At 41.6% G+C, this 21,574-nt stretch overlaps 1 protein-coding gene across 5 annotated transcripts in view; it reads right to left on the bottom strand.

Moving 5' to 3' along the window:
- The window catches only part of ubr4 (ubiquitin protein ligase E3 component n-recognin 4), a 165,264-nt gene that overhangs the window by 59,626 nt on the left and 84,064 nt on the right, over positions 1–21,574 (bottom strand). For all 5 annotated transcript variants that reach the window (XM_078425449.1, XM_078425451.1, XM_078425450.1 and 2 more), the window contains 17 exons: positions 21,227–21,370; positions 20,505–20,626; positions 20,128–20,239; positions 19,381–19,511; positions 18,012–18,189; positions 17,282–17,386; positions 14,449–14,586; positions 11,942–12,110; positions 10,892–10,988; positions 9,961–10,068; positions 8,775–8,888; positions 8,418–8,627; positions 7,663–7,812; positions 7,320–7,547; positions 6,497–6,575; positions 3,524–3,760; positions 1,287–1,452 (listed from right to left, as the gene is read on the bottom strand). In XM_078425449.1, coding sequence (XP_078281575.1) covers positions 1,287–1,452; positions 3,524–3,760; positions 6,497–6,575; positions 7,320–7,547; positions 7,663–7,812; positions 8,418–8,627; positions 8,775–8,888; positions 9,961–10,068; positions 10,892–10,988; positions 11,942–12,110; positions 14,449–14,586; positions 17,282–17,386; positions 18,012–18,189; positions 19,381–19,511; positions 20,128–20,239; positions 20,505–20,626; positions 21,227–21,370 — 2,488 coding nt within the window. The remainder of the gene's footprint in view (positions 1–1,286; positions 1,453–3,523; positions 3,761–6,496; positions 6,576–7,319; positions 7,548–7,662; positions 7,813–8,417; positions 8,628–8,774; positions 8,889–9,960; positions 10,069–10,891; positions 10,989–11,941; positions 12,111–14,448; positions 14,587–17,281; positions 17,387–18,011; positions 18,190–19,380; positions 19,512–20,127; positions 20,240–20,504; positions 20,627–21,226; positions 21,371–21,574) is intronic.

Below are 21,574 nucleotides of genomic sequence, written 5' to 3'. Positions count from 1 at the left end.
TAACTCAGCGGCTCAGACAGCATCTCTGGAGAAAAAGAATAGGTGATGTTTCGGGTTGAGACCCAAAACGTCACCTATTCCTTTTCTCCAGAGATGCTGTCTGACCCCCTGTTACTCCAGCTTTTTTTGCCCATTATGTTCCTGCATGCTATCACTCCAGCTCCTGAAAATCCTTACCTGTGTCATAACTCAGAGTGGCAATCTCTCTGTACACATGGGCAGTGAACCCCATCTCACTGCTCCTGAGATTAACTCAAGAGACTGTTTAGTCTGATAACTCCCAAGCAGAATTTACAATGCAACTTCAATTCTTTCACCTTACTTTACCCTTTTAATTCCACAAACGGGGGGGGGGGGGGGGGGGCATTCAGCTCAATGAATCCACACTGGGACTCCAGGATATGATAATATTAGCTCCATTTCTCTTTCCCTGCAAATTATTCCTCTCACACAAGCCTAATAACTCTGCTTTGAGTCTTTTGGCCATTAATCTACACTAAGAGGTAATCTACAGCAGGTGATTAACTATCAACATGTCTTTAGGATGAAACCAGAGATCCACATGGTCACAGAAGGTTGCAAAGAACCAGATGATAACCAGGTGCAAATTCAGCACAGACAGCACTTGGGGTCAGGATCTAACCTAGGTTTCTGGTGCTATGAGACAGCAGCAGTATCTGATGCATCACCTTGCCGCCCACACTCAGTTAAACATGCTTATAAACGGTAAAAATGTTAAATAAAGGCTAAAATTCATTATGTGCTTATTTTATATTATTTTGTGCTGTCCATTAGCTCCATGGATCCCCATACCTCCCCCACAGTTCATATTTGACAAATGCACAGTTTGTGCCACACACTCCCCACACCAAGTCTCGATATTTCTGGCCGGTTATAATCTGGTTCTTTGCAACTTTCTGCTCACAGGTACACTACATATTAACCTGGTATTTGCAACAAGCTTAGATAAGTGTTTGACTAATCTATCATTTAAGTCACTAGTAAGTGTACTGAAGCTCCAATACAGATCCTGTGGTTGGCGTCAATAGACCCTGTCTTTGTTCACATTTATCTTGTTAATAGAGGAAAGGATGGGACTTCTGGTGGGACAAGGGAAAGCGTCTATTACAGTTTTATTGGATTAATATTGAATTCAAAGTCTCTTGACTATAACTCCCTAAAACAACACCCAGACCTTCCTTCTCTGCAACTTTTTATATTTTCTGCCCAGCGACAGTAACTCAGTTATTCGTATTGCTTGAAACCTGAATCTGACCAGTATTTACCGATATATATGTAGAGTGAGACAGTGAGCCTGCCAACGCACAGACGACGAATTTGATTCCAACAGAAAGCAACGTAAAAATTGAATCAGTGTTTCTTTGTCAGCAAATTTATTGAGTTGGTTGACCAAAGCCGAGCAGAGTTGATCATCCTGACTGCTTGTGTTCTCTGGAAACAGGAAACAAAGAAAATGAATATTTATTAACTGGTGTAATAAAAGCATTGAACACTTTCATTCTAATACACATTAGTTGCAGTCTGGGAATCTGCAAAGCCAAATTAATTAGGCTTCCCGAGTTGTCTCCGGTTGGCGTGCCCACCTTTTGATGAGGTGAATTTCCACACAGTACAGGTCAAAATCCTGGAATTCCCTACTCAAGGGTAGATAGTCAGAGCCTTTCTCCCTGGATGGAAATGCCAAAGCATAGGGCGCAGTGATTCAGTAAGAGGGACACAGTTTAAAGGAGGTGTGCGGGGCAGGTTTTTTTTGAAGCACAGAGAGTGGTGGACATGTGGAACCTGCTGCCAAGGGTGGTGGTGGAGGAGGAGGCAGATACGATAGCATTTAAGAGGCTTTTGGATAGGCACGTAGATATGCAGGGAATGGAGGGGTATTATTCACATGTGGGCAGATAACTAGTTTTGGAGATTATACTCTATGTAAGAATAACTAAACTTGGCAAAAACAAAGTGCTGGAGCAGATGAGGCAGATTTGCTAGTGGCGAATGGAGAGAATATGGATCATGCGCAGGCAGATGAAATGAGTCAATCTTGGTATCACGTTCAGCACAAACATTGTGGGCCAAAGGGCCTGCCCCTCTGCTGTACATTTATTTCCATGTTCTATGTGAATGAAGGAGTGGCAAGTATCCCAGTAACGACATGAGACAATGTCCAGACTATCGCTGATGCTAGAAATGTCTTGCCGACGTATTGTATAAACATCAAAAAAATTGTTTGGAAGTTGAAATATTACCATGGTGGGCTAAGCAGCAGTTGTACGCAGAGTCAAGCTCTCTAAACAATGTCCATTAAAGGACTTGCAGGGCAGATATGCTTGGTTTCATTGTTAAGCGATAATCCATTAACCGCTTCTTTGCATTGCTATAGTTACGTGTGTATTTCAACAAAATGTCTGAGTCAAAATTATGAAATAATCCTCGCTGTTGAAGTACAAGTACAGGTGCTGGCTCGAAGGGCCGAATGGCCTATTCCTGCACATATTGTCCATTGTCTAAATGCCATTATGTCCACACTAGTCATCTTAATCGTCCATAACAAGGTTGCTAATTTTGCCAAAATGTAGCTCCCATTCTTTAGTGCAATGTTCTTACTACAAAGCAGAACAGGCGCACAGCCGGATTTACACGTAGAGCAGTCAGACCAGCCTCCCTTAGTTTAGGCTTGACTCTGACCCCAGCCTCAAAAACACCACTGCAGAAGCACGTTTTTATTTGCAAAAAGAGAGATGTTAAATTTTAAGTGTCTAATCTAAAACAAATTAAATCTTTAAAAGAACATGTGATAACATCAACTCCAAGGAAGACTGGAGTTCATATTACAGCAGTTGTTCTGATATATATGATTTGCAGGCACATCGAATTATAAGAAATCTTGTTCTGGAATTTACTTTTTCATTTGGCTGGCTTTTTTTGATGGGCAATCTATTTTTAGAGCATACATTATTAAAACGGTCTCGTTTAACATTTGTTATATTTTAAATATCGTGCAAAAATATTGTTTATGATATGCAGGCATTGCTGGCAAAGACAAACATTTATTGCCCATGCAAATTACACTTGAACTAAGTGGCTTTGCTGTCCAATTTGTCGAGCTGTTAAGCGTTAATCATATTGTGGGCCTGAAATCATACCTGGTAAAGACTTTTAGACAGATATATAAATAGGAAAGGTTTAAAGAGCTAAAGACCAAATGAAGGTGGATGGGATTAGCTCAGTATGGACATGGTGGGCTGAAGGGCCTGTTGCTGCCCTGTACAGCTCTATGACTTTTAGTGAACCTGGTGGTATTTAGCAAAAATCTCACAGCTTCATACACACTATCACTAATTTGTTTTTACTCCAGATTATTTAATTAAATAAGTTAAATTCCCCCGCTATCAAGGTGTTATTTGAATGTGTCTCCTAGTTATCAGTTCAGGCTTTTGAATTATTAACTCTGTAAAGAGTGTTACTGATATAAGGGCACAATTCTGTAGATAATGATACATCAGCATACCATCCTTCTCCTTCTCCCGCTCCTCTTTCCTGCTCTTTTTACTGGACGATTTGGACTGGGATCCAGACTGTCCTGAGCTGGAGGATGCTGCGGCCGTCCCAGAGCTCCCTGTGTTGCTGGATGTTGTTGTGGAGACCACTTTACTGCCACACAATGCGCAGGAGAGCAACTGGAGGAGAACCGGGGACACCCCTTCATCCACGAGGAAACTGACCTGCAGTAAGAAATACAGAATGGCTGGAGGGAAGGGGAGGAACAAAAGAGAGAAACACTTTTGAAAAACAATTTTATTTACTCGACTGACTTAAATTACAAACGAAAAAGAATAATACCAGCAAAACTCAATCGTGGTTCCGGATAATAAATGAACTCAATTCCAGGAATGTTGCACCATATCTAATATTTGCATTCGTATTTTAAATCCATTAAGTATGCGTATTCTGTGTTTATTTTTATTAAAGCAACTGATTATAAACTGTTAGAACATAAGAGATGCGTGTAGAAAATTGGAATATTAAAAACCATGAGGTGTGAGCACTGCACCTTGATTAAAAAATGTTTAATGTGTAAACTAGACGAGCTCAGGCCCCACACCCATTTATGTGCAGCTTCATTTTGTGTTAACTGTGATGCCGTGGACCAGAACACTTGATTCGGGAAGTCTGACAACTGGGAAACGTGGTCTTTCTCCAAACTAGACCTTCCTTCTCCTTCGTCCCTCAAGATCTCTGGTACTCTCTTACACTCTGGTATTGAGAGTTCTCGTGACTGATGAGATGAATCAGAGACCTTAGATTATTTTATCGCTCCTTCTGCCGCTTTTGCAAGGCAGTCGTGTGCATCTCAGTATCATCTTGAAGGCTCATTTCCACTGAGTGGCCGTGGACAAAGGATTCCCAGGAAAAAGCAGGGATGTTGCACTTCTTAAAGGAGGATTTTGAGCACAAAGTTGACCAGTTTCCATGAGTTCTGAAGGTTCAGTCCATCTTGTAGGAAGTTGATTGGATGCATGGCACAACATGAAAAACTGAGAAAGGTTTTGGAGCAATGTCAGAGCCTTGTTTGATACTGGTCTTCACTGAGATTAGCTTTGGTGTTGACTCGCTGGTTAATATCATGGCTTGTGGCCATCATAGAGCAAACGTAGATAGAGATGAATTTCTGTGGTCTGCCGAATTTGAGGATCCAGAAAGACGAAGGAGAAAGTTTAAGCAATGTTGATAAAAGCCAACAATAATCCCCGTGATGCTCCTTAAAAATTTCTTGAGAATCGTTATATCACATCCACTTTACCTCCAGATGGATGGGATAAACAATGTAATTCCGGAGCTCTTTGGCCAAAGGGAGGAGGTAGTTTAGAAGGACCTTGCTGACAGGCAGGAACAGCAGGGAGACCCCTCTGTAGTTACCCCAGTCAGACATACCTATTTTTCAAAGGTGGTCATGATCACATCATCCCTGTGATTCCCTGGTATATAATTTTCTTCTGAGATATGGACAAAGGGATTGTGGATTTGTAACTAAAGTTGATTAATTCTTATGTTTTAGTGGGAATAGTGTGCTTCCTCCCAAGGCCTTGTTATTTTTCAGCTGAGATATGATCTTTTTGAATCCTTGTCAGTCGGGAGTAGCAGCAAGCTTGGCCTGCAAATTGTCCCTAGTGTGTGTAGGCTTGTGTTAATGTGCGGGGATCGCTGGTCAGTGCGGACTCAGTGAGCCGAAGGGCCTATTTCCGCGCTGTATCTCTAAACTAAACTAAATAGTTTGCTGTGAGGCAGAGTCCTAGCTGAGGAGGTCTTTGAAGTGTTCCTTCTAGTGTGTGTTGACTGTCTCTCCCCTGGATGTTCACCTCCACACATGGCTTTTACAGCGCTGAAGTATCCGTACACATTATGGCTGTTTACAGGTTGCTGAGCCTCCAGGTTCACTCCATTTACCATCTGTTTTTTGGGACTTTGCAGGCCAAGTTTGCTGCTACTCCCGACTGACAAGGATTCAAAAAGATCATATCTCAGCTGAAAAATAACAAGGCCTTGGGAGGAAGCACACTATTCCCACTAAAACATAAGAATTAATCAACTTTAGTTACAAATCCACAATCCCTTTGTCCACATCTCAGAAGAAAATTATATACCAGGGAATCACAGGGATGATGTGATCATGACCACCTTTGAAAAATAGGTATGTCTGACTGGGGTAACTACAGAGGGGTCTCCCTGCTGTTCCTGCCTGTCAGCAAGGTCCTTCTAAACTACCTCCTCCCTTTGGCCAAAGAGCTCCGGAATTACATTGTTTATCCCATCCATCTGGAGGTAGAGTGGATGTGATGTAACGATTCTCAAGAAATTTTTAAGGAGCATCACGGGGATTATTGTTGGCTTTTATCAACATTGCTTAAACTTTCTCCTTCGTCTTTCTGGATCCTCAAATTCGGCAGACCACAGAAATTCATCTCTATCTACGTTTGCTCTATGATGGCCACAAGCCATGATATTAACCAGCGAGTCAACACCAAAGCTAATCTCAGTGAAGACCAGTATCAAACAAGGCCTCGCAAGCAAACAGCATTCCTGCCCGGACTGTAAAACTTGGCAGTGAATAGCTTCGGTCATAAATCCGCAATCTCATTGTCATCTGCGAACAGGAGGTTTTACAGGGGACCTCAAAGATAATGCAATCATGAAACTGAAGTGTCAAGAGAGTTGGTTATATGCACCTTTCGGGGCAAAACAGATCTGTAAACACCAATACACAAATAATATGTAAACATTCAATTAATAACCCCAATACTAGTGCAAAAAACCCCACTAGGTCCTTAATGCAACCAAAGACAGTCCACAGCTGAGGTTAGTGCTGGGTGGTGTTCAAGAAGGAATGGTATGTGATATTAAGGGAAGGTCTGTCTAGTACTAGATACCCGGAACTATTTGCTGAGCTCAATCAAACATTTTAATGTTGAGAGGTCATACATACAATCGTCCTTGAGGCAAAATTTCTGCCAGTTCACAGTGCGTTGGCTGGCAATCTCAGCACAGGCCTTTAAATGCTCCATCTGTGAGGGACAGAGGCATTGAATTAATAGAAAGACGTTTTGATTGAAACAAAAAATGACAACCTACAAAAGGTCGAGTAAAAGTAATTCACCAAATAACATTGTTCAGAAATATGACTTGTGGAAGATTACAATATTTCCAATGCATAGGATGTTGTTAAGCTACAAAGAGAGCAAAGAAGATGCTGCCAGGACTTGGAACCCTGAGCTTTAGGGAGTGGTCGAACAGGCTAGTACTTCATTCCTTAGAGCGCAGGTAGCTGAGTGAGGAGTGATCTGTTAGAAGTGCATGACCATGAGAGGAATAAATAGGGTGAATGCACAGAGTCTTTTACCAAGAGTATAGAAATCAAGAATCAGAGGACAGAGGTTTGAGGCGAGAGGGGAAAGATTTAATAGGAACCTGAGGGGCAGTTTTTTCACACAGAGGGTGATGGGTAGATGGAATGAGCGGCCAGAGGAGGTAGTTAAGGCAGGTACTATAACATTTAAAAGCCATTTGGACAGGTACACGGGTAGGAAATGTTTAGAGGGATATGGACCAAACATGGGCAGGTGGGACTAGCTTGGATGGCGCATCTTGGCTGGCATGGATGAATTGTGCCAAAGGGCAGGTTTCCGTGTAGTAAGAATTGAATATAGCAAAAGCAATGCCACATTTTAATGTGTTTGCAGAAAATGAAGGATTATTTTCAGAGATTGGTATGTTGCCAACAGGATGACTGGTAATCAGCCACAACTCACCAAGCTGACGAGTGTATCGTACTGCAGGGCAGATCCTGATGAAGCTGTGACAATACCACCTCGCAGGTGGATTCCCTGCTCCTCCAGCAGCCTTTTAATTCCTCGAACATGGGAGTCGAGTGTGTGCAGGTCACGCAGCTGACGGTACTTTTCCTTTGATCCGCAAATGAACAACAGGAGTTTGCGGACTTGGCGACGCACGAATGGAGTCTGCTGGATCATGAGGTACTGGAATAAGAGTAAACTTTCACTGTTAAAGGAATTCAGCAACTGTACCGCACGTCCAAGTGTACACAGACAGGCACGCACTCGACCGCGTCACTGGATATGAACAGATGCTTACTTCAGACAGGAAGTAGAACCAAGAATGGTCGAAAATAGGTGGGGGGATCCGAGAGTTTGCGTCTGCAATCTTCTTTATTTGGTATGGTAATCTCAGCACCATTTCAGTCAAGAGCTGTGAGTAAGCCTCGAACACATCTGCAGCATGCCCCTGGAAAAAAGAACAGGCATTTATGAAGAATTTAAAAAACTTGCAAAGCGAAAATTAATGAAATGACTGCGCACCTGTCACATAAACAAATCATATTACAATCTGTCTGAAGAAGGGTCCCACCCCAAAACATTGTCTGCCTGTGTCCTCCACAGATGCTGCCTGACCCGCTGTTTTCCTCCAGTACTTTGTGCTTTACTCAAGATCCCAGTATCTCCAGCTCCCTGTGTCTCCATAAACAGAGGCATCTTATTCCTTTATGCTATTACATATCATCCTCATATTTTATATACGTCAAAATACTTCTGCTTTGCAGAGTTATCCTGAATCCAGAACTGGAATTTCATTTGCTATCTTCAAAGCATTATACCAACTCGAGAGAAGGAATGTGGTGAAGTTTCAGGTCGAGACCCTTCTTCAGTCAGAAGGGTCTCGACTTGAAATGTCACCCACTCCTTCTCTCCAGAGATGCTGCCTGTCCCGCTGATTTACTCCAGCATTTTGTGTCTACCTTCGGTTTAAACCAGCATCAGCAGTTCCTTCCTACACACCTCTACTTTTACTGTTGGCTGACTTGAGACTCAACAATGGGGCTCGCTATTTACCTTCACATATTGTCGCAGGAAAAACGGGCTCATGTCTGGTGGTGAGGATGATGTGTGTGGCTTCAGGAGCTGGCTTGTGGCCACAGCTTCCTCCTCACCCTGTTGTGTTTTCCAGTAATCCAACAATGATTTAAGAACGTGAAGACAATAGTCAATGGCTCCTGAACTCAATAGTGCTGTGGCCGTAGCATTGGAGATCAATGATGAAGACTGCAGGTATGAAAATAGTTACTAGCGCAGACTCTGAAAATGACACACTTTGAAGACTACACAAACAAAACAGATGCAACTTATTTCAGTAAAAGAAACTAAAACATTTATATGGATTGATATATGCAGTGTACAGCAGTGACTTACCTCTGAAGCAGATTTTGAGCCTGATTTAGTTCGGGACATAAAAACACTGAGAAGTCTCATGATCACCAAATGCACCTCATTCAGAGGACTGCGATCATTCTTCTTCGAAACATCCTGGCAAAAATAGTCACCAATAATCAACAAAGGAATGGAAATTCTGAACATCTTCACTTATACTTCAGAGTAGGTGGAATTAAAAAGATGCACCCCTCACAGCTTCCATATGGTGGTGATAATGGTGCCATTTTCCTATTATGGAACTATCTAGCATTTTTAATGATTAATTGGAGTGTGGGACCATTTCAGATGCCATTAACCATGCTACGTAGAACTGGGATTGTGTGCAATTGAGGGCTGCACAGTGGCGCAGCTGGGAGAGCTGCTGGCTCACAAAGCCAGAGACCCAGGTTCAATCCTGACAGTGTGGAGTTTACACATTCCCTGTGACCACATGGGTTTCTTTCAGGTGCTCCAGTTTCCTCCCACCCTCAACGATATGTGGGCTTGTAGGTTAATTGGCCTTTTAAAATTGCCCCTAGTGTGTAGAGAGTGGATGCATAAGTAGGATAACATAAAATCAGTGTGGACGGGTGATCGATGGTCTGGGTGAGGTCAAGGTCCTGTTTCCATGGTGTATCTTTACATCAAAACAAGTCAGCCCCAGCTGCCAGCCTACATTCCCTGAAGGGCATTAGTAGGTCAGTAGAACTTATACGAGGTTCTTGGCAGAAATTGGTGACTTTTATGGTTGTTTTTCTTAAACTGATCGATAAATTCCTCCATTTTTTTCAATTTAATGTCACAACTTTCCACGGCAACATTTCAACACGTGACGACTAACGGCCCAGACAACCCCCAAAATCTCCCGGCTCCAGTGAACAAAGTTCATTCCGTGCAGATCAGCACAACTCGCTCAACACAAACTACTGCTGCATTTTTGGTTTGATGGATATCTGTGGATGATTATATTTAACATTTTTAATCATGTTAACCAACCGTGCAATGTTAGGTTTAAACATGTATATTTCAAAACAAAAGTTCAATGGCTCAGCTGTGCTAATTCAAATTTGGAAAAGGATGTTTTGGAGGGAGTGGGCAGAATTATTGCTGAAGGTAAGGTATCCACATTACTTTCTATTTATTGTTGAATGCTACAACTGAAAATTGATTGCAGAAGTACCATTACCTTTTTGTCCATGCACAGTTCTGCAATTAGCTGGGAAAGCAAATTGTCCAAGGCTCCTTTATCTTTCTCATCTTCTCCATCCAAATCAGCAGTCAGCATTAAGATTACCTGACAGATAAGTGCAGTGTATACTCAAAACATCAATAACACAAACCGAGGACAAGTTCAACATATTTTCAAACTGTTCCCCAATTCTCTAAGCCAAATTTCCTCCATGTCAACCACCTATTAATTTACTCTTTTTTAAAAAAAAGACACAAAGTGCCAGAGTACCTCAGCGTGTCAGGCAGCATCTCTGGAGGACATTTTCCAAGACCTATCCATGTTCTCCAGAGATGCTCAATCAATTTACTGTTCTGATCCAACCTCTAAACTCCAAAGTCCCGATCTACTCCATCGCTTCTTATGCAGTGTTTCCACAGGGCACAATGTGACTAACTTAATGAAGTTACTGCACTAACTGCTCCTGATTAAGGAGCTGTCAAAGGAAGCAGGTAAAGCCACTGAACATAGAATCATGGAAAATATCCAGGGGAATTAACCCATAAAGTATTTCCAGCTGAAAAAGGAACCAAGGATAGCAATTCAAAATTCCCATCAGTTATTTATTTAATCCATAACCGTTAATTGATTTGGTGGTTGCAAGGTGAAATATGGATCAAGTCTTTGAGAGGAACTAATGGCATTTTTCCATTCATATTCTTAGTTCAGTTTAGTTTACTGTCACATGTACCGGGGTACAGTGAAAAGCCTTTGTTGTGTGCTAAACAAAAATAATGTCTTAATATTACTCTAATTTCTTCAAATGCCAATGCATTAATCAATTTTAATCTCCAACCTGGCAGTCAATTTCTTGTTCCACTTAAGACAAAATAAAATTGTGTGTCCTCCTCAAATATGTAAAACTTAGAAAAACCTCAAGAGAGCTCACCTGCATGTAAGGAATAGCTCGAACCCCTCCGACATGACGAAGCTGTGGCAAATGCTGTAAAAGTCTCTCGAGCAACATCAGACGCACCATGTGGAGCCTAAATAAGGAGGTAGAGGGATCATTCATTCTTCAACTTTAACATACATTTTAAATAATAATAATACATTGCATTTATATAGCGCTTTTCTAACACTCAAAGACGCTTTACAAGGTTTACTAAGACATAAAAGAAAATAAGTAGATAAATGAGTTAACGAAGAGAAAAGGAAAAAGAAGGAGAGGTAACGGTCAGTGATTGAAGGCAGTGCTGAACAGATGAGACTTCAGTGATATTTTGAATGTGGTGAGTGTGGAGGAATCTCTGACGGTTTGGGGTAGTGAGTTCCAGAGAGTGGGAGCAGCGATGGAGAAAGCCCTGTCCCCCCAGGATCTGAGTTTGGTCCGGATGGGGGGGACAGGAGGTTAGCAGCAGCAGAGCGGAGGGTACGGGTGGGAGTGTGTCTGTGGAGGAGGTCAGTCAGGTAGGATGGGGCCAGGTTATGGAGGGCTTTGTATGTCATGAGGAGGATTTTGTACTGGATTCTCTGGGGGATGGGGAGCCAGTGGAGCTTGTAAAGGACGGGGGTGATATGGTCACGGATCGGGGAGTGGGTGAGTAGACGGGCAGCGGAGTTCTGGATGTGTTGGAGTTTGTTGATGATTTTTGAGGGTGCGCCATAGAGGAGGCTGTTGCAGTAGTCCAGACGGGAGGTGATGAATGCTCCGAAGGTTACGGCTAGATGAAATGCAACGCACCATCACTGGCCCACTCTACTTTGATTGGATGGTGAAAATTACTTGAAAGTTTTAGTTTCTAAGATACAGCATTGAAACAGGCCCTTGGGCAGACTGAGTCCATGACAACCATCAATCACCGGTCCACACTCGTTCTGATCTACTCCCACTTTCTCATCTATTCCCAACATTCTCGGGGCAATTTTTTGCAGGCCAATCACCCTGCAAACCCGCACATCATTGGGATTTTATTGCTTTTGAGATTTTTTTTCTCACCGATTGCTTGTATGCAGGTCACCATCTGTTTCAACTTCTCCTTCTGAACCTTCACCTTCCTGCTGCCCTGTGGTGGTACTAATGGCTCCAGTGCTGGAGCTGACACTGCCTGGGCCTGCAGGATGTCCCTCGGCCGTTGTGTCTCCATAGGCACTGCTGCGCCCAGATACTGCAGACAGATTAGAAAATGGTTAAACTGCCTGATAGTCTTGAAAGTTGCACCGTGTGAAAATGTGCATTAAATACATGTATACCTTACATTTACATACCTATTTACACCCATGGTTACTTTGCTCATGAAATTATTACCGTTCTCATATCTGATTTGGTTTCAGAAATAATTTCATGATTTAGTTGCATGTTAAAAAGGTTTAAGTTTCCACATTTTTTATACCTTTTTAATAATCACTCAATTAAAAAAAAATAACCTTGCTAAGAACTGCGAGGTAATCAGAAATATACCAATGTATTTGTTAAGTTAACTTCCTATTGAAATTGGATAAAGTGAATAGCTTGAAATAAAAACTGTCGGTGCTGGTTTACAAAAACAACCATATCCATGTTCCCAGAGATGCTGCCGGACTCACTGAGTTACTCCAGCACTGTGTCTTTTTTAGAGTGAACAGCTGTCTGAACAGTATTAGTTCACAAATCAATGAGACATACGCTCATGTTCTCTGATGACACAGGTCATCAGTCAATCAAGCTGGTTTCATCTGTTCACCATCCCCTGCCCATCTGGCTCCACCTCTCATTGACCAGCTTTTATTGCACCCTCACCCCAACCTGATCCCATCATCCATCCCCACCTGGTTCCCCCCCCCCCATCACCTACCAGCCTCTAATGCACCCCACCTCCAACATACTGCTGGACATTGATCATCTTTCCTGTTCCCTCTCCGTCCAGATGCTGGGTTTCGATTCAAAATGCCAACTTACACTTTTTGCCTCCACATATGTTTTAGTTTAGTCTAGTTTAGAGATACAGCGCGGAAACAGGCCCTTCGGCCCACCGAGTCCACACCAACCAGCGATCCCTGCATATTAACACTATCCTACACACACTGGGGACAATTTTACATTTATATCAAGTCAATTAACCTACAAAATCTGTACGTCTTTGAAGCGTGGGTGAAAACCAAAGATTTTGAAGAAAACTCACCCGGTCATGGGGACAACGTACAAACTCCGTACAGACACCCCCCGTAATCAGGGTTGACCAGGGTCTCTGGCCCTGTAAATCAACAACTCTACCGCTGTGCCACCATGTTGCTTAACCCACACTGAGATATTCCGGTGTTCTGTTTTTGTTCTAGATTTCAACATCCACAATCCCTTTTGTCATCTATCAAATGTATGCTGGCTCGAAGAATAATTTCATCCCCCACTTAAGTACACTTGTTAATCAACCCCACCATTATTCTGTTACCATCCACGACCCTTTGGGAACTTTACAGAAACCAACTAAACTGCCAACTAACCCGTCTTTGAAATGTGGGAGGAAAAGCAGAGCAATGGCTGTTGCAAGTGAAAAGGTGGAAACGGAACCCAGGGAACTTGCTAGGTTGTGGGAGAGCTCCACACAGACAGCACAGGAGGCCATGGTTGAATGTGGTTTATTGGAGCAAAGAGGAAGCAGCAGTATCTGCTGTGTCACAGGGAGTCAAGTATTATGGGGAAGCTGAAGACAAGGTCAGACCAGCCACGATCCTGTTGAACAGCTGGTGAGATTTTTGTGACTACCCCCAGTCCTATTTTTTACGTCGGCATTTCCATTGCAAACTATAAAAAGACATCATTACTCAGCATCAAGTCACAATTTTATTTTTTCTTGTTAGGCTGTGTTGTCATAACAGCATCTTAAAATATTAGAGAGATGATGAAGTTGTGTTCGGTGTTTACATTCAGTAGCAGAGCTGGCAACCCAAAATGACCAGGAATGCTGCTTTTGTTGTGTGGCTGTATATGATATGAATGATGCACAATCGTAATGTATGATCATAGCTGGAAGCTTGAGACTAATTTGAAAGTTTGTTCAAGAATGCATGCACTGGCATGATACACTGATTGGCCTAATTTCTGTTATTTAATTCTATAATAATGGGCGTAAACAGGAGAACATAAGAGCATAATTAAAGCAGGATTCAGCTAGCAAAGGTCTCTCTAGCCTGCTTCATCTTTCAGTAAAATCACAGCTGATCTTTCACCTCAGCACCACTTTCCCCACTTTCCACTCTTCCTCGATTCCTTTAACATTCAAAACATTACAGAGGAGAAACTGGCTGGAGAGGATTACAGCAATGAAGTATTGGAGACTTAACTTGTGAAGAATATTTTATAAATCTTGTAAATAATTTTATCTACAGTAGCTAACACTTGGTTTGCAGTAAAATTCAATCACATATACTGAAATACTGGGATCATGCACAAAATTCTAGTTTTGAAGTTAGATTTCTTATAATATATTTATCCCTCTCGCTTAAACTAACACCAATGATTAGGCTTACCGCTATGTTCTCCAGCAACAGAATCAACAGCACTTCCCCCACTCTCTGACCCCACACTGCCACCATGCTCTGCTGGAGATGTCCGCAACGTTGATCCATCTGTTGCTGCTGTGCTCCCTTCATCATCGGAGGCTGGAGCTAAAAGCATAGCAACGGCTGTTACAGGTAAAAACACCACATTTACAAACCGTGAGCACAAGCATAGAAGTCTGAAACGAACACCGTGCAGACCGCACAGACTTGGCCGGTTTTTAATATGCAACAACTGAAAAAAGCTCGAAGTAAGTACACAAAGGTTCTAGCATTTGATCAAACTACACAGAACTTCCACACACACAAACACCTGTCTAGCAGAAAGGGGGAAAACGCTCCAATGCATGTGAAACAAAGGTACTCTACGGACGTCTTTTGCCTGTCCAATACCTGTGCCAGCAGTTAATAATTCTATGAAAAGACAAAACTAATTTGGACTGTAGATGCTTGGTGACATTAACAAAATGACATAGATTACAGATCATAGAAACATAGAAAATAGGTGCAGAAGTAGGCCATTCGCCCTTCGAGCCAGCACTGCCATTCAATATGATCATGGCTGATCATCCCAAATCAGTACCCCATTTCTGCTTTTTCTCCAATACCCCTTGATTCCGTTAACCCTAAAAGCTATATCTAACTCTCTCTTGAAAACATCCCATGAATTGGCCTCCACTGCCTTCTGTGGCAGAGGATTCCACAGCTTCACAACTCTCTGGGTGAAAAAGTATTTCCTCATCTCAGTCCTAAATGGCCTACCCCTTATTCTGAAACTGTGACCCCTGGTTCTGGACTCCCCCAACAACAGGAACATTTTTCCTGTCCTATCCTTTAAGATCAATATGACAAAAGTGTTTAAAATAACACGGGGAAGATAAATAGAAACATATTGTTTCCTGCAGTGAATAACTTATGCCCAACCACAAGAAATAATTTTTCTGCATCGAATTTATCACGCTCCCTTAAAATCTAGCAAACTTCAAATCATCGTCTAACCGTCTAAATATCAGGACATTCAACCCTGGTTTGTATAATTATCTCTCTTCATTTAACCCTCAGCATCCAGACGTCCCTCACTTGTCCCAATCCACCAACTCCACAAAGCTACCATGACTTTACTAAGGTGTGCTATCTGGAACTGCTCAGAATGTGCCAGAAGTGGATCCAAGATGGCACCCAACCCAGGCATTACTTTGTGCGCTGGTCACAGAAGTGGATCCGCAATCACAAATTACAATCACTCCACTCCACTCCGACAGCAACATTTTTTACTTTAACCATAAACCTCTTTAAACTTTTCTCTTTGATCAGACTTTACTGACTTTATCTTGTACTAAACTTTATTCACGTTACTCCCTTTATCAAGTATCTGTATACTGTGGATGGCTCGATTGTAATCATGCATTGTCTTTTCACTCTGTGTGTGGGTGTTTGTCTTTTCACTGACTGGTTAGTACGCAACAAAAGCTTTTCATCTCGGTAGATGTGGTCTACCTTTGGCTTTGCATCAGCTATATTATAGTTTCTACTCCATTAGTAGTATGATTCCTACCCTACTCCTACTCCCGAAGAGCTCCAGATTTATACATCACCCATTTATCTGCCTTTTGGATCATCTTCTGCACCTGACCCTCGCATTAATTGGCCGAGACTTTGCTGCAGCAAAATGTGCAACATTTTGCCTCCTGAATAATAGCAACACGGGCATTTTGTGTGTATGTACCATGGATGGATGGAGAAATCTTGAAGATACAATCAATCTTTTCCTCTCAACTGGTAACTCGCTGTTGACCATAATTTCTAGTCCAATGACCAATATAATTGCTACGTACATGGAGCAACCTGTCTCTTTGGATTTCTACTGCTTCTAACCTTTCACCAGAAAGTCCTCTATTCTATCCTTTCTAGATGTAAAGTGATTGACTTCGCATGGGCCGACACCAAAATCTATTTGGCCCATTGTGCTCATTTAATATCTCGACATAATTTTATGATTGCATCCACATTACTTAAAAAGCATTCGATCTTTCTGTCAGTGTCAAACATAGAAACCTCCTATTAATAAATAAATTAATAAATCCTGGTAATAGTTTCCGCTTTAACACAGAACTGCTGAGAATATGATTATGGCTTCAATTGGCATCATGAGTGCATGCCCCTAATCTCACCTCACCATCACCCACTGCTCAGCTAGTTTCTCACAAGTGCAATAATCTGCATTTTGTTTCAAGGGTTTTAACTTTAGCTAAATTTTACTCGTTAATTGACATCCACAGCTTTTACCAGGTCCTCTAATTTAATCACCATTAAAAAAAAAAACGTGTTCAATCGGGGAGAATAAATTGAGAATCATTCTCCTAGCCTGCGGTTTAAAAAATCAATAGAACATGGGACATGTGGAGAGTGCAGTCCAACTGTAGGGATTGCAAACAGAAGCATTGAAAATGAAGGCTGACCCACGAGTTTAACCTTCTCATTGTGAGTCAGGTTGATCTAAACTAACCCACGATACCTGAGCAAGAAAAAGGATACCTGAGAATTTTCAGATCTATTTTTAAACTATGAAATCCATCAATGCACTTTTCTAATTATTTCCAAAGCAGCTTTATTGCTTTTGAACTGCTTAATTTTATTTAAATTCTAATGACAATTTATGATCACTAAACACCGAGACAGAATTAAAACTCTACGCTTGATGATAATTATGGCCCAGCAAAGGCCAAGGAAACCCATGTAGCTGTACTTATGCGGAAATCTTCTTCATCTATAGACGCGTATTAAATTTAATCAATGTAGTTACCTGAAGCTGTAGTATCTGACAGTGTCCCTGCATCCAATGAGGAGGAGCTGGGTGCTTGCCCAGATAGTCCGAGACTCTGCAGACCAAGTGCACTACTGCTGCTGCCTAGTAGGGGCAAATCTCAACATCAGTAACTTGTTCATACAGCAGGGACCCGTGGAAGAAAGTCAGACGGAATAGAACACGAGCTGGAAATTCTAATTCAGGAAACCTATATTTAATCAGCATGAGGAAAATGCTGAGGCTTTGGTTAAACGAGCAGCACTTTACTGCCAAGCTTACAGTAACCAGTGTATCGATTTCAGGAATCAATAAAATATTCATCAAATCAAAAATAGCTACACCCAGTCAGTGCAGTGAATGATAGCCCAGATTTAAATTCATTAGCTCACTAATCAGTCTGGCCAATGTAGATGTGAAACAGGGTGAAACAAGGTAACAGTATAATGAGACAAATCTCAAGCCTGACTGCCCAGCTCTGATAAAAGGCACTTAGTCAGATTGCTTTCCCAAATTTACTGCGCTTTAAAGAAGATGAAGCAGCCAAATTGGTTTTCAGTTTCATTTTTGTTTTAAATTTATAACATGTATTGGCTTTTTAGAAGGGAAACATTTTTCGTTCTTTGAAATGGAGATTAGGAAATTTATTTTTGTTCTATTCAATCCTTTGCAAATTAGTCAAATTCCATTGTGTTCCCGTTGCAGATGGATCAGAGTAAACGTGCTCTACCTTGTTGATCTTGCTGCAGGCTAAGAGCAATTGCCAGTTCCACCATAGTCTCATCATCGGCATCTGGAGGGATGTCCAACATTGGAGGGAAACCCTCTTCTGCCGCCAGCAGTGCTTCCAGAGGGGAGGGGTTTCCGTTTGTGACGTTTTCAGCCGACTCCAAAACCATCGATTCCGACTGGAAAGAACGAGGATTAATCGTGATCGGAGGGATCATAAGAAGCTAATTTTAATCAGAGCAGTATCAGGTAAAAAATATTCCAAGGTTATTGCATGTCTCAGTGTGCTCACTTTCACTGCCTAAGAACTGAAGGAAGGTAATAAGGAATGCCTTAGAATACTGCAGATGCTTGGTTTCCAAAACAAAAGCCACACAAAGTGCTGGCATAATTCAGTGGGCCAGGCAGTATCTCTGGGAGCATGAATAGGCGACATTTTGGGTCAGGATCCTTCTTCCGACTAAAGAAGAGTCCTGACCCGAAACATTGCTAATGCATGTTCCCCAGAGATGTTGCCTGACCCGCTGAATTTCTCCAGCACTTTATGCCTTAGAATAAGTTACCCCAGTGACATGTATTGTATTCAGGCTGTATAGCTCTAACAAAAGGCAACTGTATGAAATGACAACATTGCTTGCGAGGCATAAAGGGCTCTGAACTATAAACCAAGCCTTCCTAGAAAAATTTGCTTTCATTTTGGAGATAGTTCATAACAACCTCCACTTGCATGCTGCCTTTAAAACTAACATTTTGATACAGTCGTCTCAGCCGCAAACTCTGGAACTCTCCCCCAAAACCTTACTGCCACTCTTCACATCCTCTTTTAATGCAACTTAAACTTCTAACTGTACCCATATGCTGATAACCTCTTGTGGCTTAGTGTCAAATCTTATTTCATAATGCTCCTGGATTTATTTATCATGTGCAAGCTGATGGTGCACTGAGATGTGGAACACTAAGTGTAGAGAATGACTGGCATTTCATTACAGTGTGGAGTGTCACCGTGTACACAGTGCAGCTATCCACTACAGTCTCACTTTCAGTTAATCCTGCTCTTTGTGTAAAGCGCAGACTTATTGCAGTTTTTAACTGTACCCACACTAGTCAAAGGAGAGAGTGGAGCAGAAAGGAGTCTCTGGAGACACAGGGAACTGCAGATGCTGGAATCTTGAGCAAAACACAAGTACTGGAATAACTCAGTGGGTCAGGCAGCATATGCTGAAGGAATGGACAGACAACATTTCGGACTCTTTCAGACTCAGACTCTTCTTCAGACATAGAAAAGTAACTATTTGCTAATTATTGTAGTGGTTTTATCTCATCTTTTCGTTGGCAGGGGAAAAAACGATTTATCTTTTTAAGACGCTTACCACCATCTCAAAGTCTCCATGATCGACTTCACTTTGCTCCTGACTTTCCTGACGGATATTTTCACTGGCCGACATTCCTGATGCTTGCATTTTGTCATCAGCATCATCATCATCGTCGTCATCTTTATCACCTGCAAAAAGGAGGGAGTTGCTCACGCTGAACACCAATGTACCGCAGGTAACTGCACACCAATGTATCGCAGGTAACTGCACACCAATGTACCGCAGGTATCAACTATTCATGTAGTATTAAACATCCATACAAAGTCACATCTTAGAGCATTATTCCATAGATAGGAAAACCTAAAAGGCCAATGTTAATTTATTAACACAGATGCACACAACACTGATGAAGCACATGTACGATCAAGTATGCTAGTGTGCAGCTACAATTATACACACTAACAAGGGCCTGTGGCCTGGCGCAACCTATTCCCGAATTCTACTCAGCACTTGTACAAAAAGATTCAAGAGTTAACGTAGCTAGAAACCATGTGGAAAGAAACTTCATTGCCTTTTATGAGAAGTGAAGAACGCATTTCTGAATGTCAAAATGGATTTATTTCTTGGTCCTTCAAGTAATACAAGAGGAGGGTGGGGATACCTGTTGTTTTTGACCATTTGAGTTCTGGACCACTTCAGGTGAACATTACATGGGGTTTTGTGAATAGCAACATTTCTGTTACCTGGATACTATACATTATTACATTGCATTTCTATGTAGTATATAGATTGCTTGTCCCTTACCCATTGGGGTGTTGCTGCGGGGAGGGGAGGGTAGCGTGACGTGCCTGCGTTTGCTCCATGGTCTCAGTACACGTATCAGCGCCTGCTTACAGGCAAAACTCACCGAATGGTCCTGAGGGAGAACAGTTTAAACTAATTATATCCAAAACATTGCCGGGGTCAGACAAAAACATGGTTACGCTCAGTTACACTGGTAACCAGCACTAACTGTGACGGGCAAATAGCATTGCACAACAATTCAACACAGTTGAAATTCACATTTAATCTTTAACCAAGTCCCAAACAGGCTGCTCACATCCCACAAATCTAGAGCCGCAAAACTGACCAACTATGATTAATTAAACAGCCATTAGCTGCTACAGAACAAAGGTACTTACAGGACACAGCAGCATCTGCATGTACACCTTTGCAGCAGCATTAATGTAGTCTAGCTCGCAGGTGCAATAACCATGAATAATGTCAATTAATGCATTGACCGTTGCCTCAATGTGAGTCAGACCTAGATAAGAAGATGAAAATTGAAATATGATTTAACATTGAACAGACTTCCCAATACTTGACAAGCAGTTCACTGCAAGCAAAATAAGTGCAGCACCATTTTACATGGATATAGTTAAGGGACATATGCAAAGCTGGTTATTTCTATACATCCATATTATACAGCTCTCCATGTAGATTAAATATACTCTTTAATATTCATCAATGATACTTTATTCTCACATGTACCTAGGTACAGTGAAATTCTTTGTTTTTGCATACAATACACAAGTATGCAAAGAGTCACCACGTATCTGGCGCCAAAAAAATTACAAAAGTACTCATTAGAGTCCCGATGGTCCTTATTGACAATGTCTTTAAGGCATCTTCAAAGATGCCACAGCATATTACAACTTACTGGCAAACACAGAAAACTGTAAAATATTATCTCTTGCAACCTAATATTTATCTCAGAAAAGCTCCAAAAATACCTTCAATCATTACAAACTCTAATTGTGGTTGTAAATTTTCATCTATTATGTTTTATCAATTGTGAATGTGCTTTACTTTCATTTTATTTGCAAGATAATTATCTAAAATTGAAACAAAGAGTTACAATTACCAGGTAGGCATGCAGGAGCCAGGAATGCATTCTTAGGTTTGGATGCATGGAGTCTCCAGAAATGAGTGACTAACTGCATGATAAAACTGCAGCCTTCAGCTTCTGTACCCCTGTGGGCATGTGGATCTCGTTCATCCGATCCTTCTGGAGAAAGATTAAACAGTAATTGTTTTCTCTGCTGAACATGGCATCATTAATATCTGTTGCTTCACTTTACCTGCAGTGTCCAATTTTTATTAATCACTAAACAAATAAGGATGTTGCTGGCAAGACGAATGTTTATTGATCTTCCCCAATAGTCCTTGTGAAGGAGCTGGTGGACCAGTGTACTGTGTGTGACTACGTGTT

The sequence above is a fragment of the Rhinoraja longicauda genome, chromosome 30 (assembly GCF_053455715.1).
Source record: "Rhinoraja longicauda isolate Sanriku21f chromosome 30, sRhiLon1.1, whole genome shotgun sequence".
Lineage (NCBI taxonomy): Eukaryota > Metazoa > Chordata > Chondrichthyes > Rajiformes > Arhynchobatidae > Rhinoraja > Rhinoraja longicauda.
This window is presented reverse-complemented; position numbering and strand designations above follow the sequence as displayed.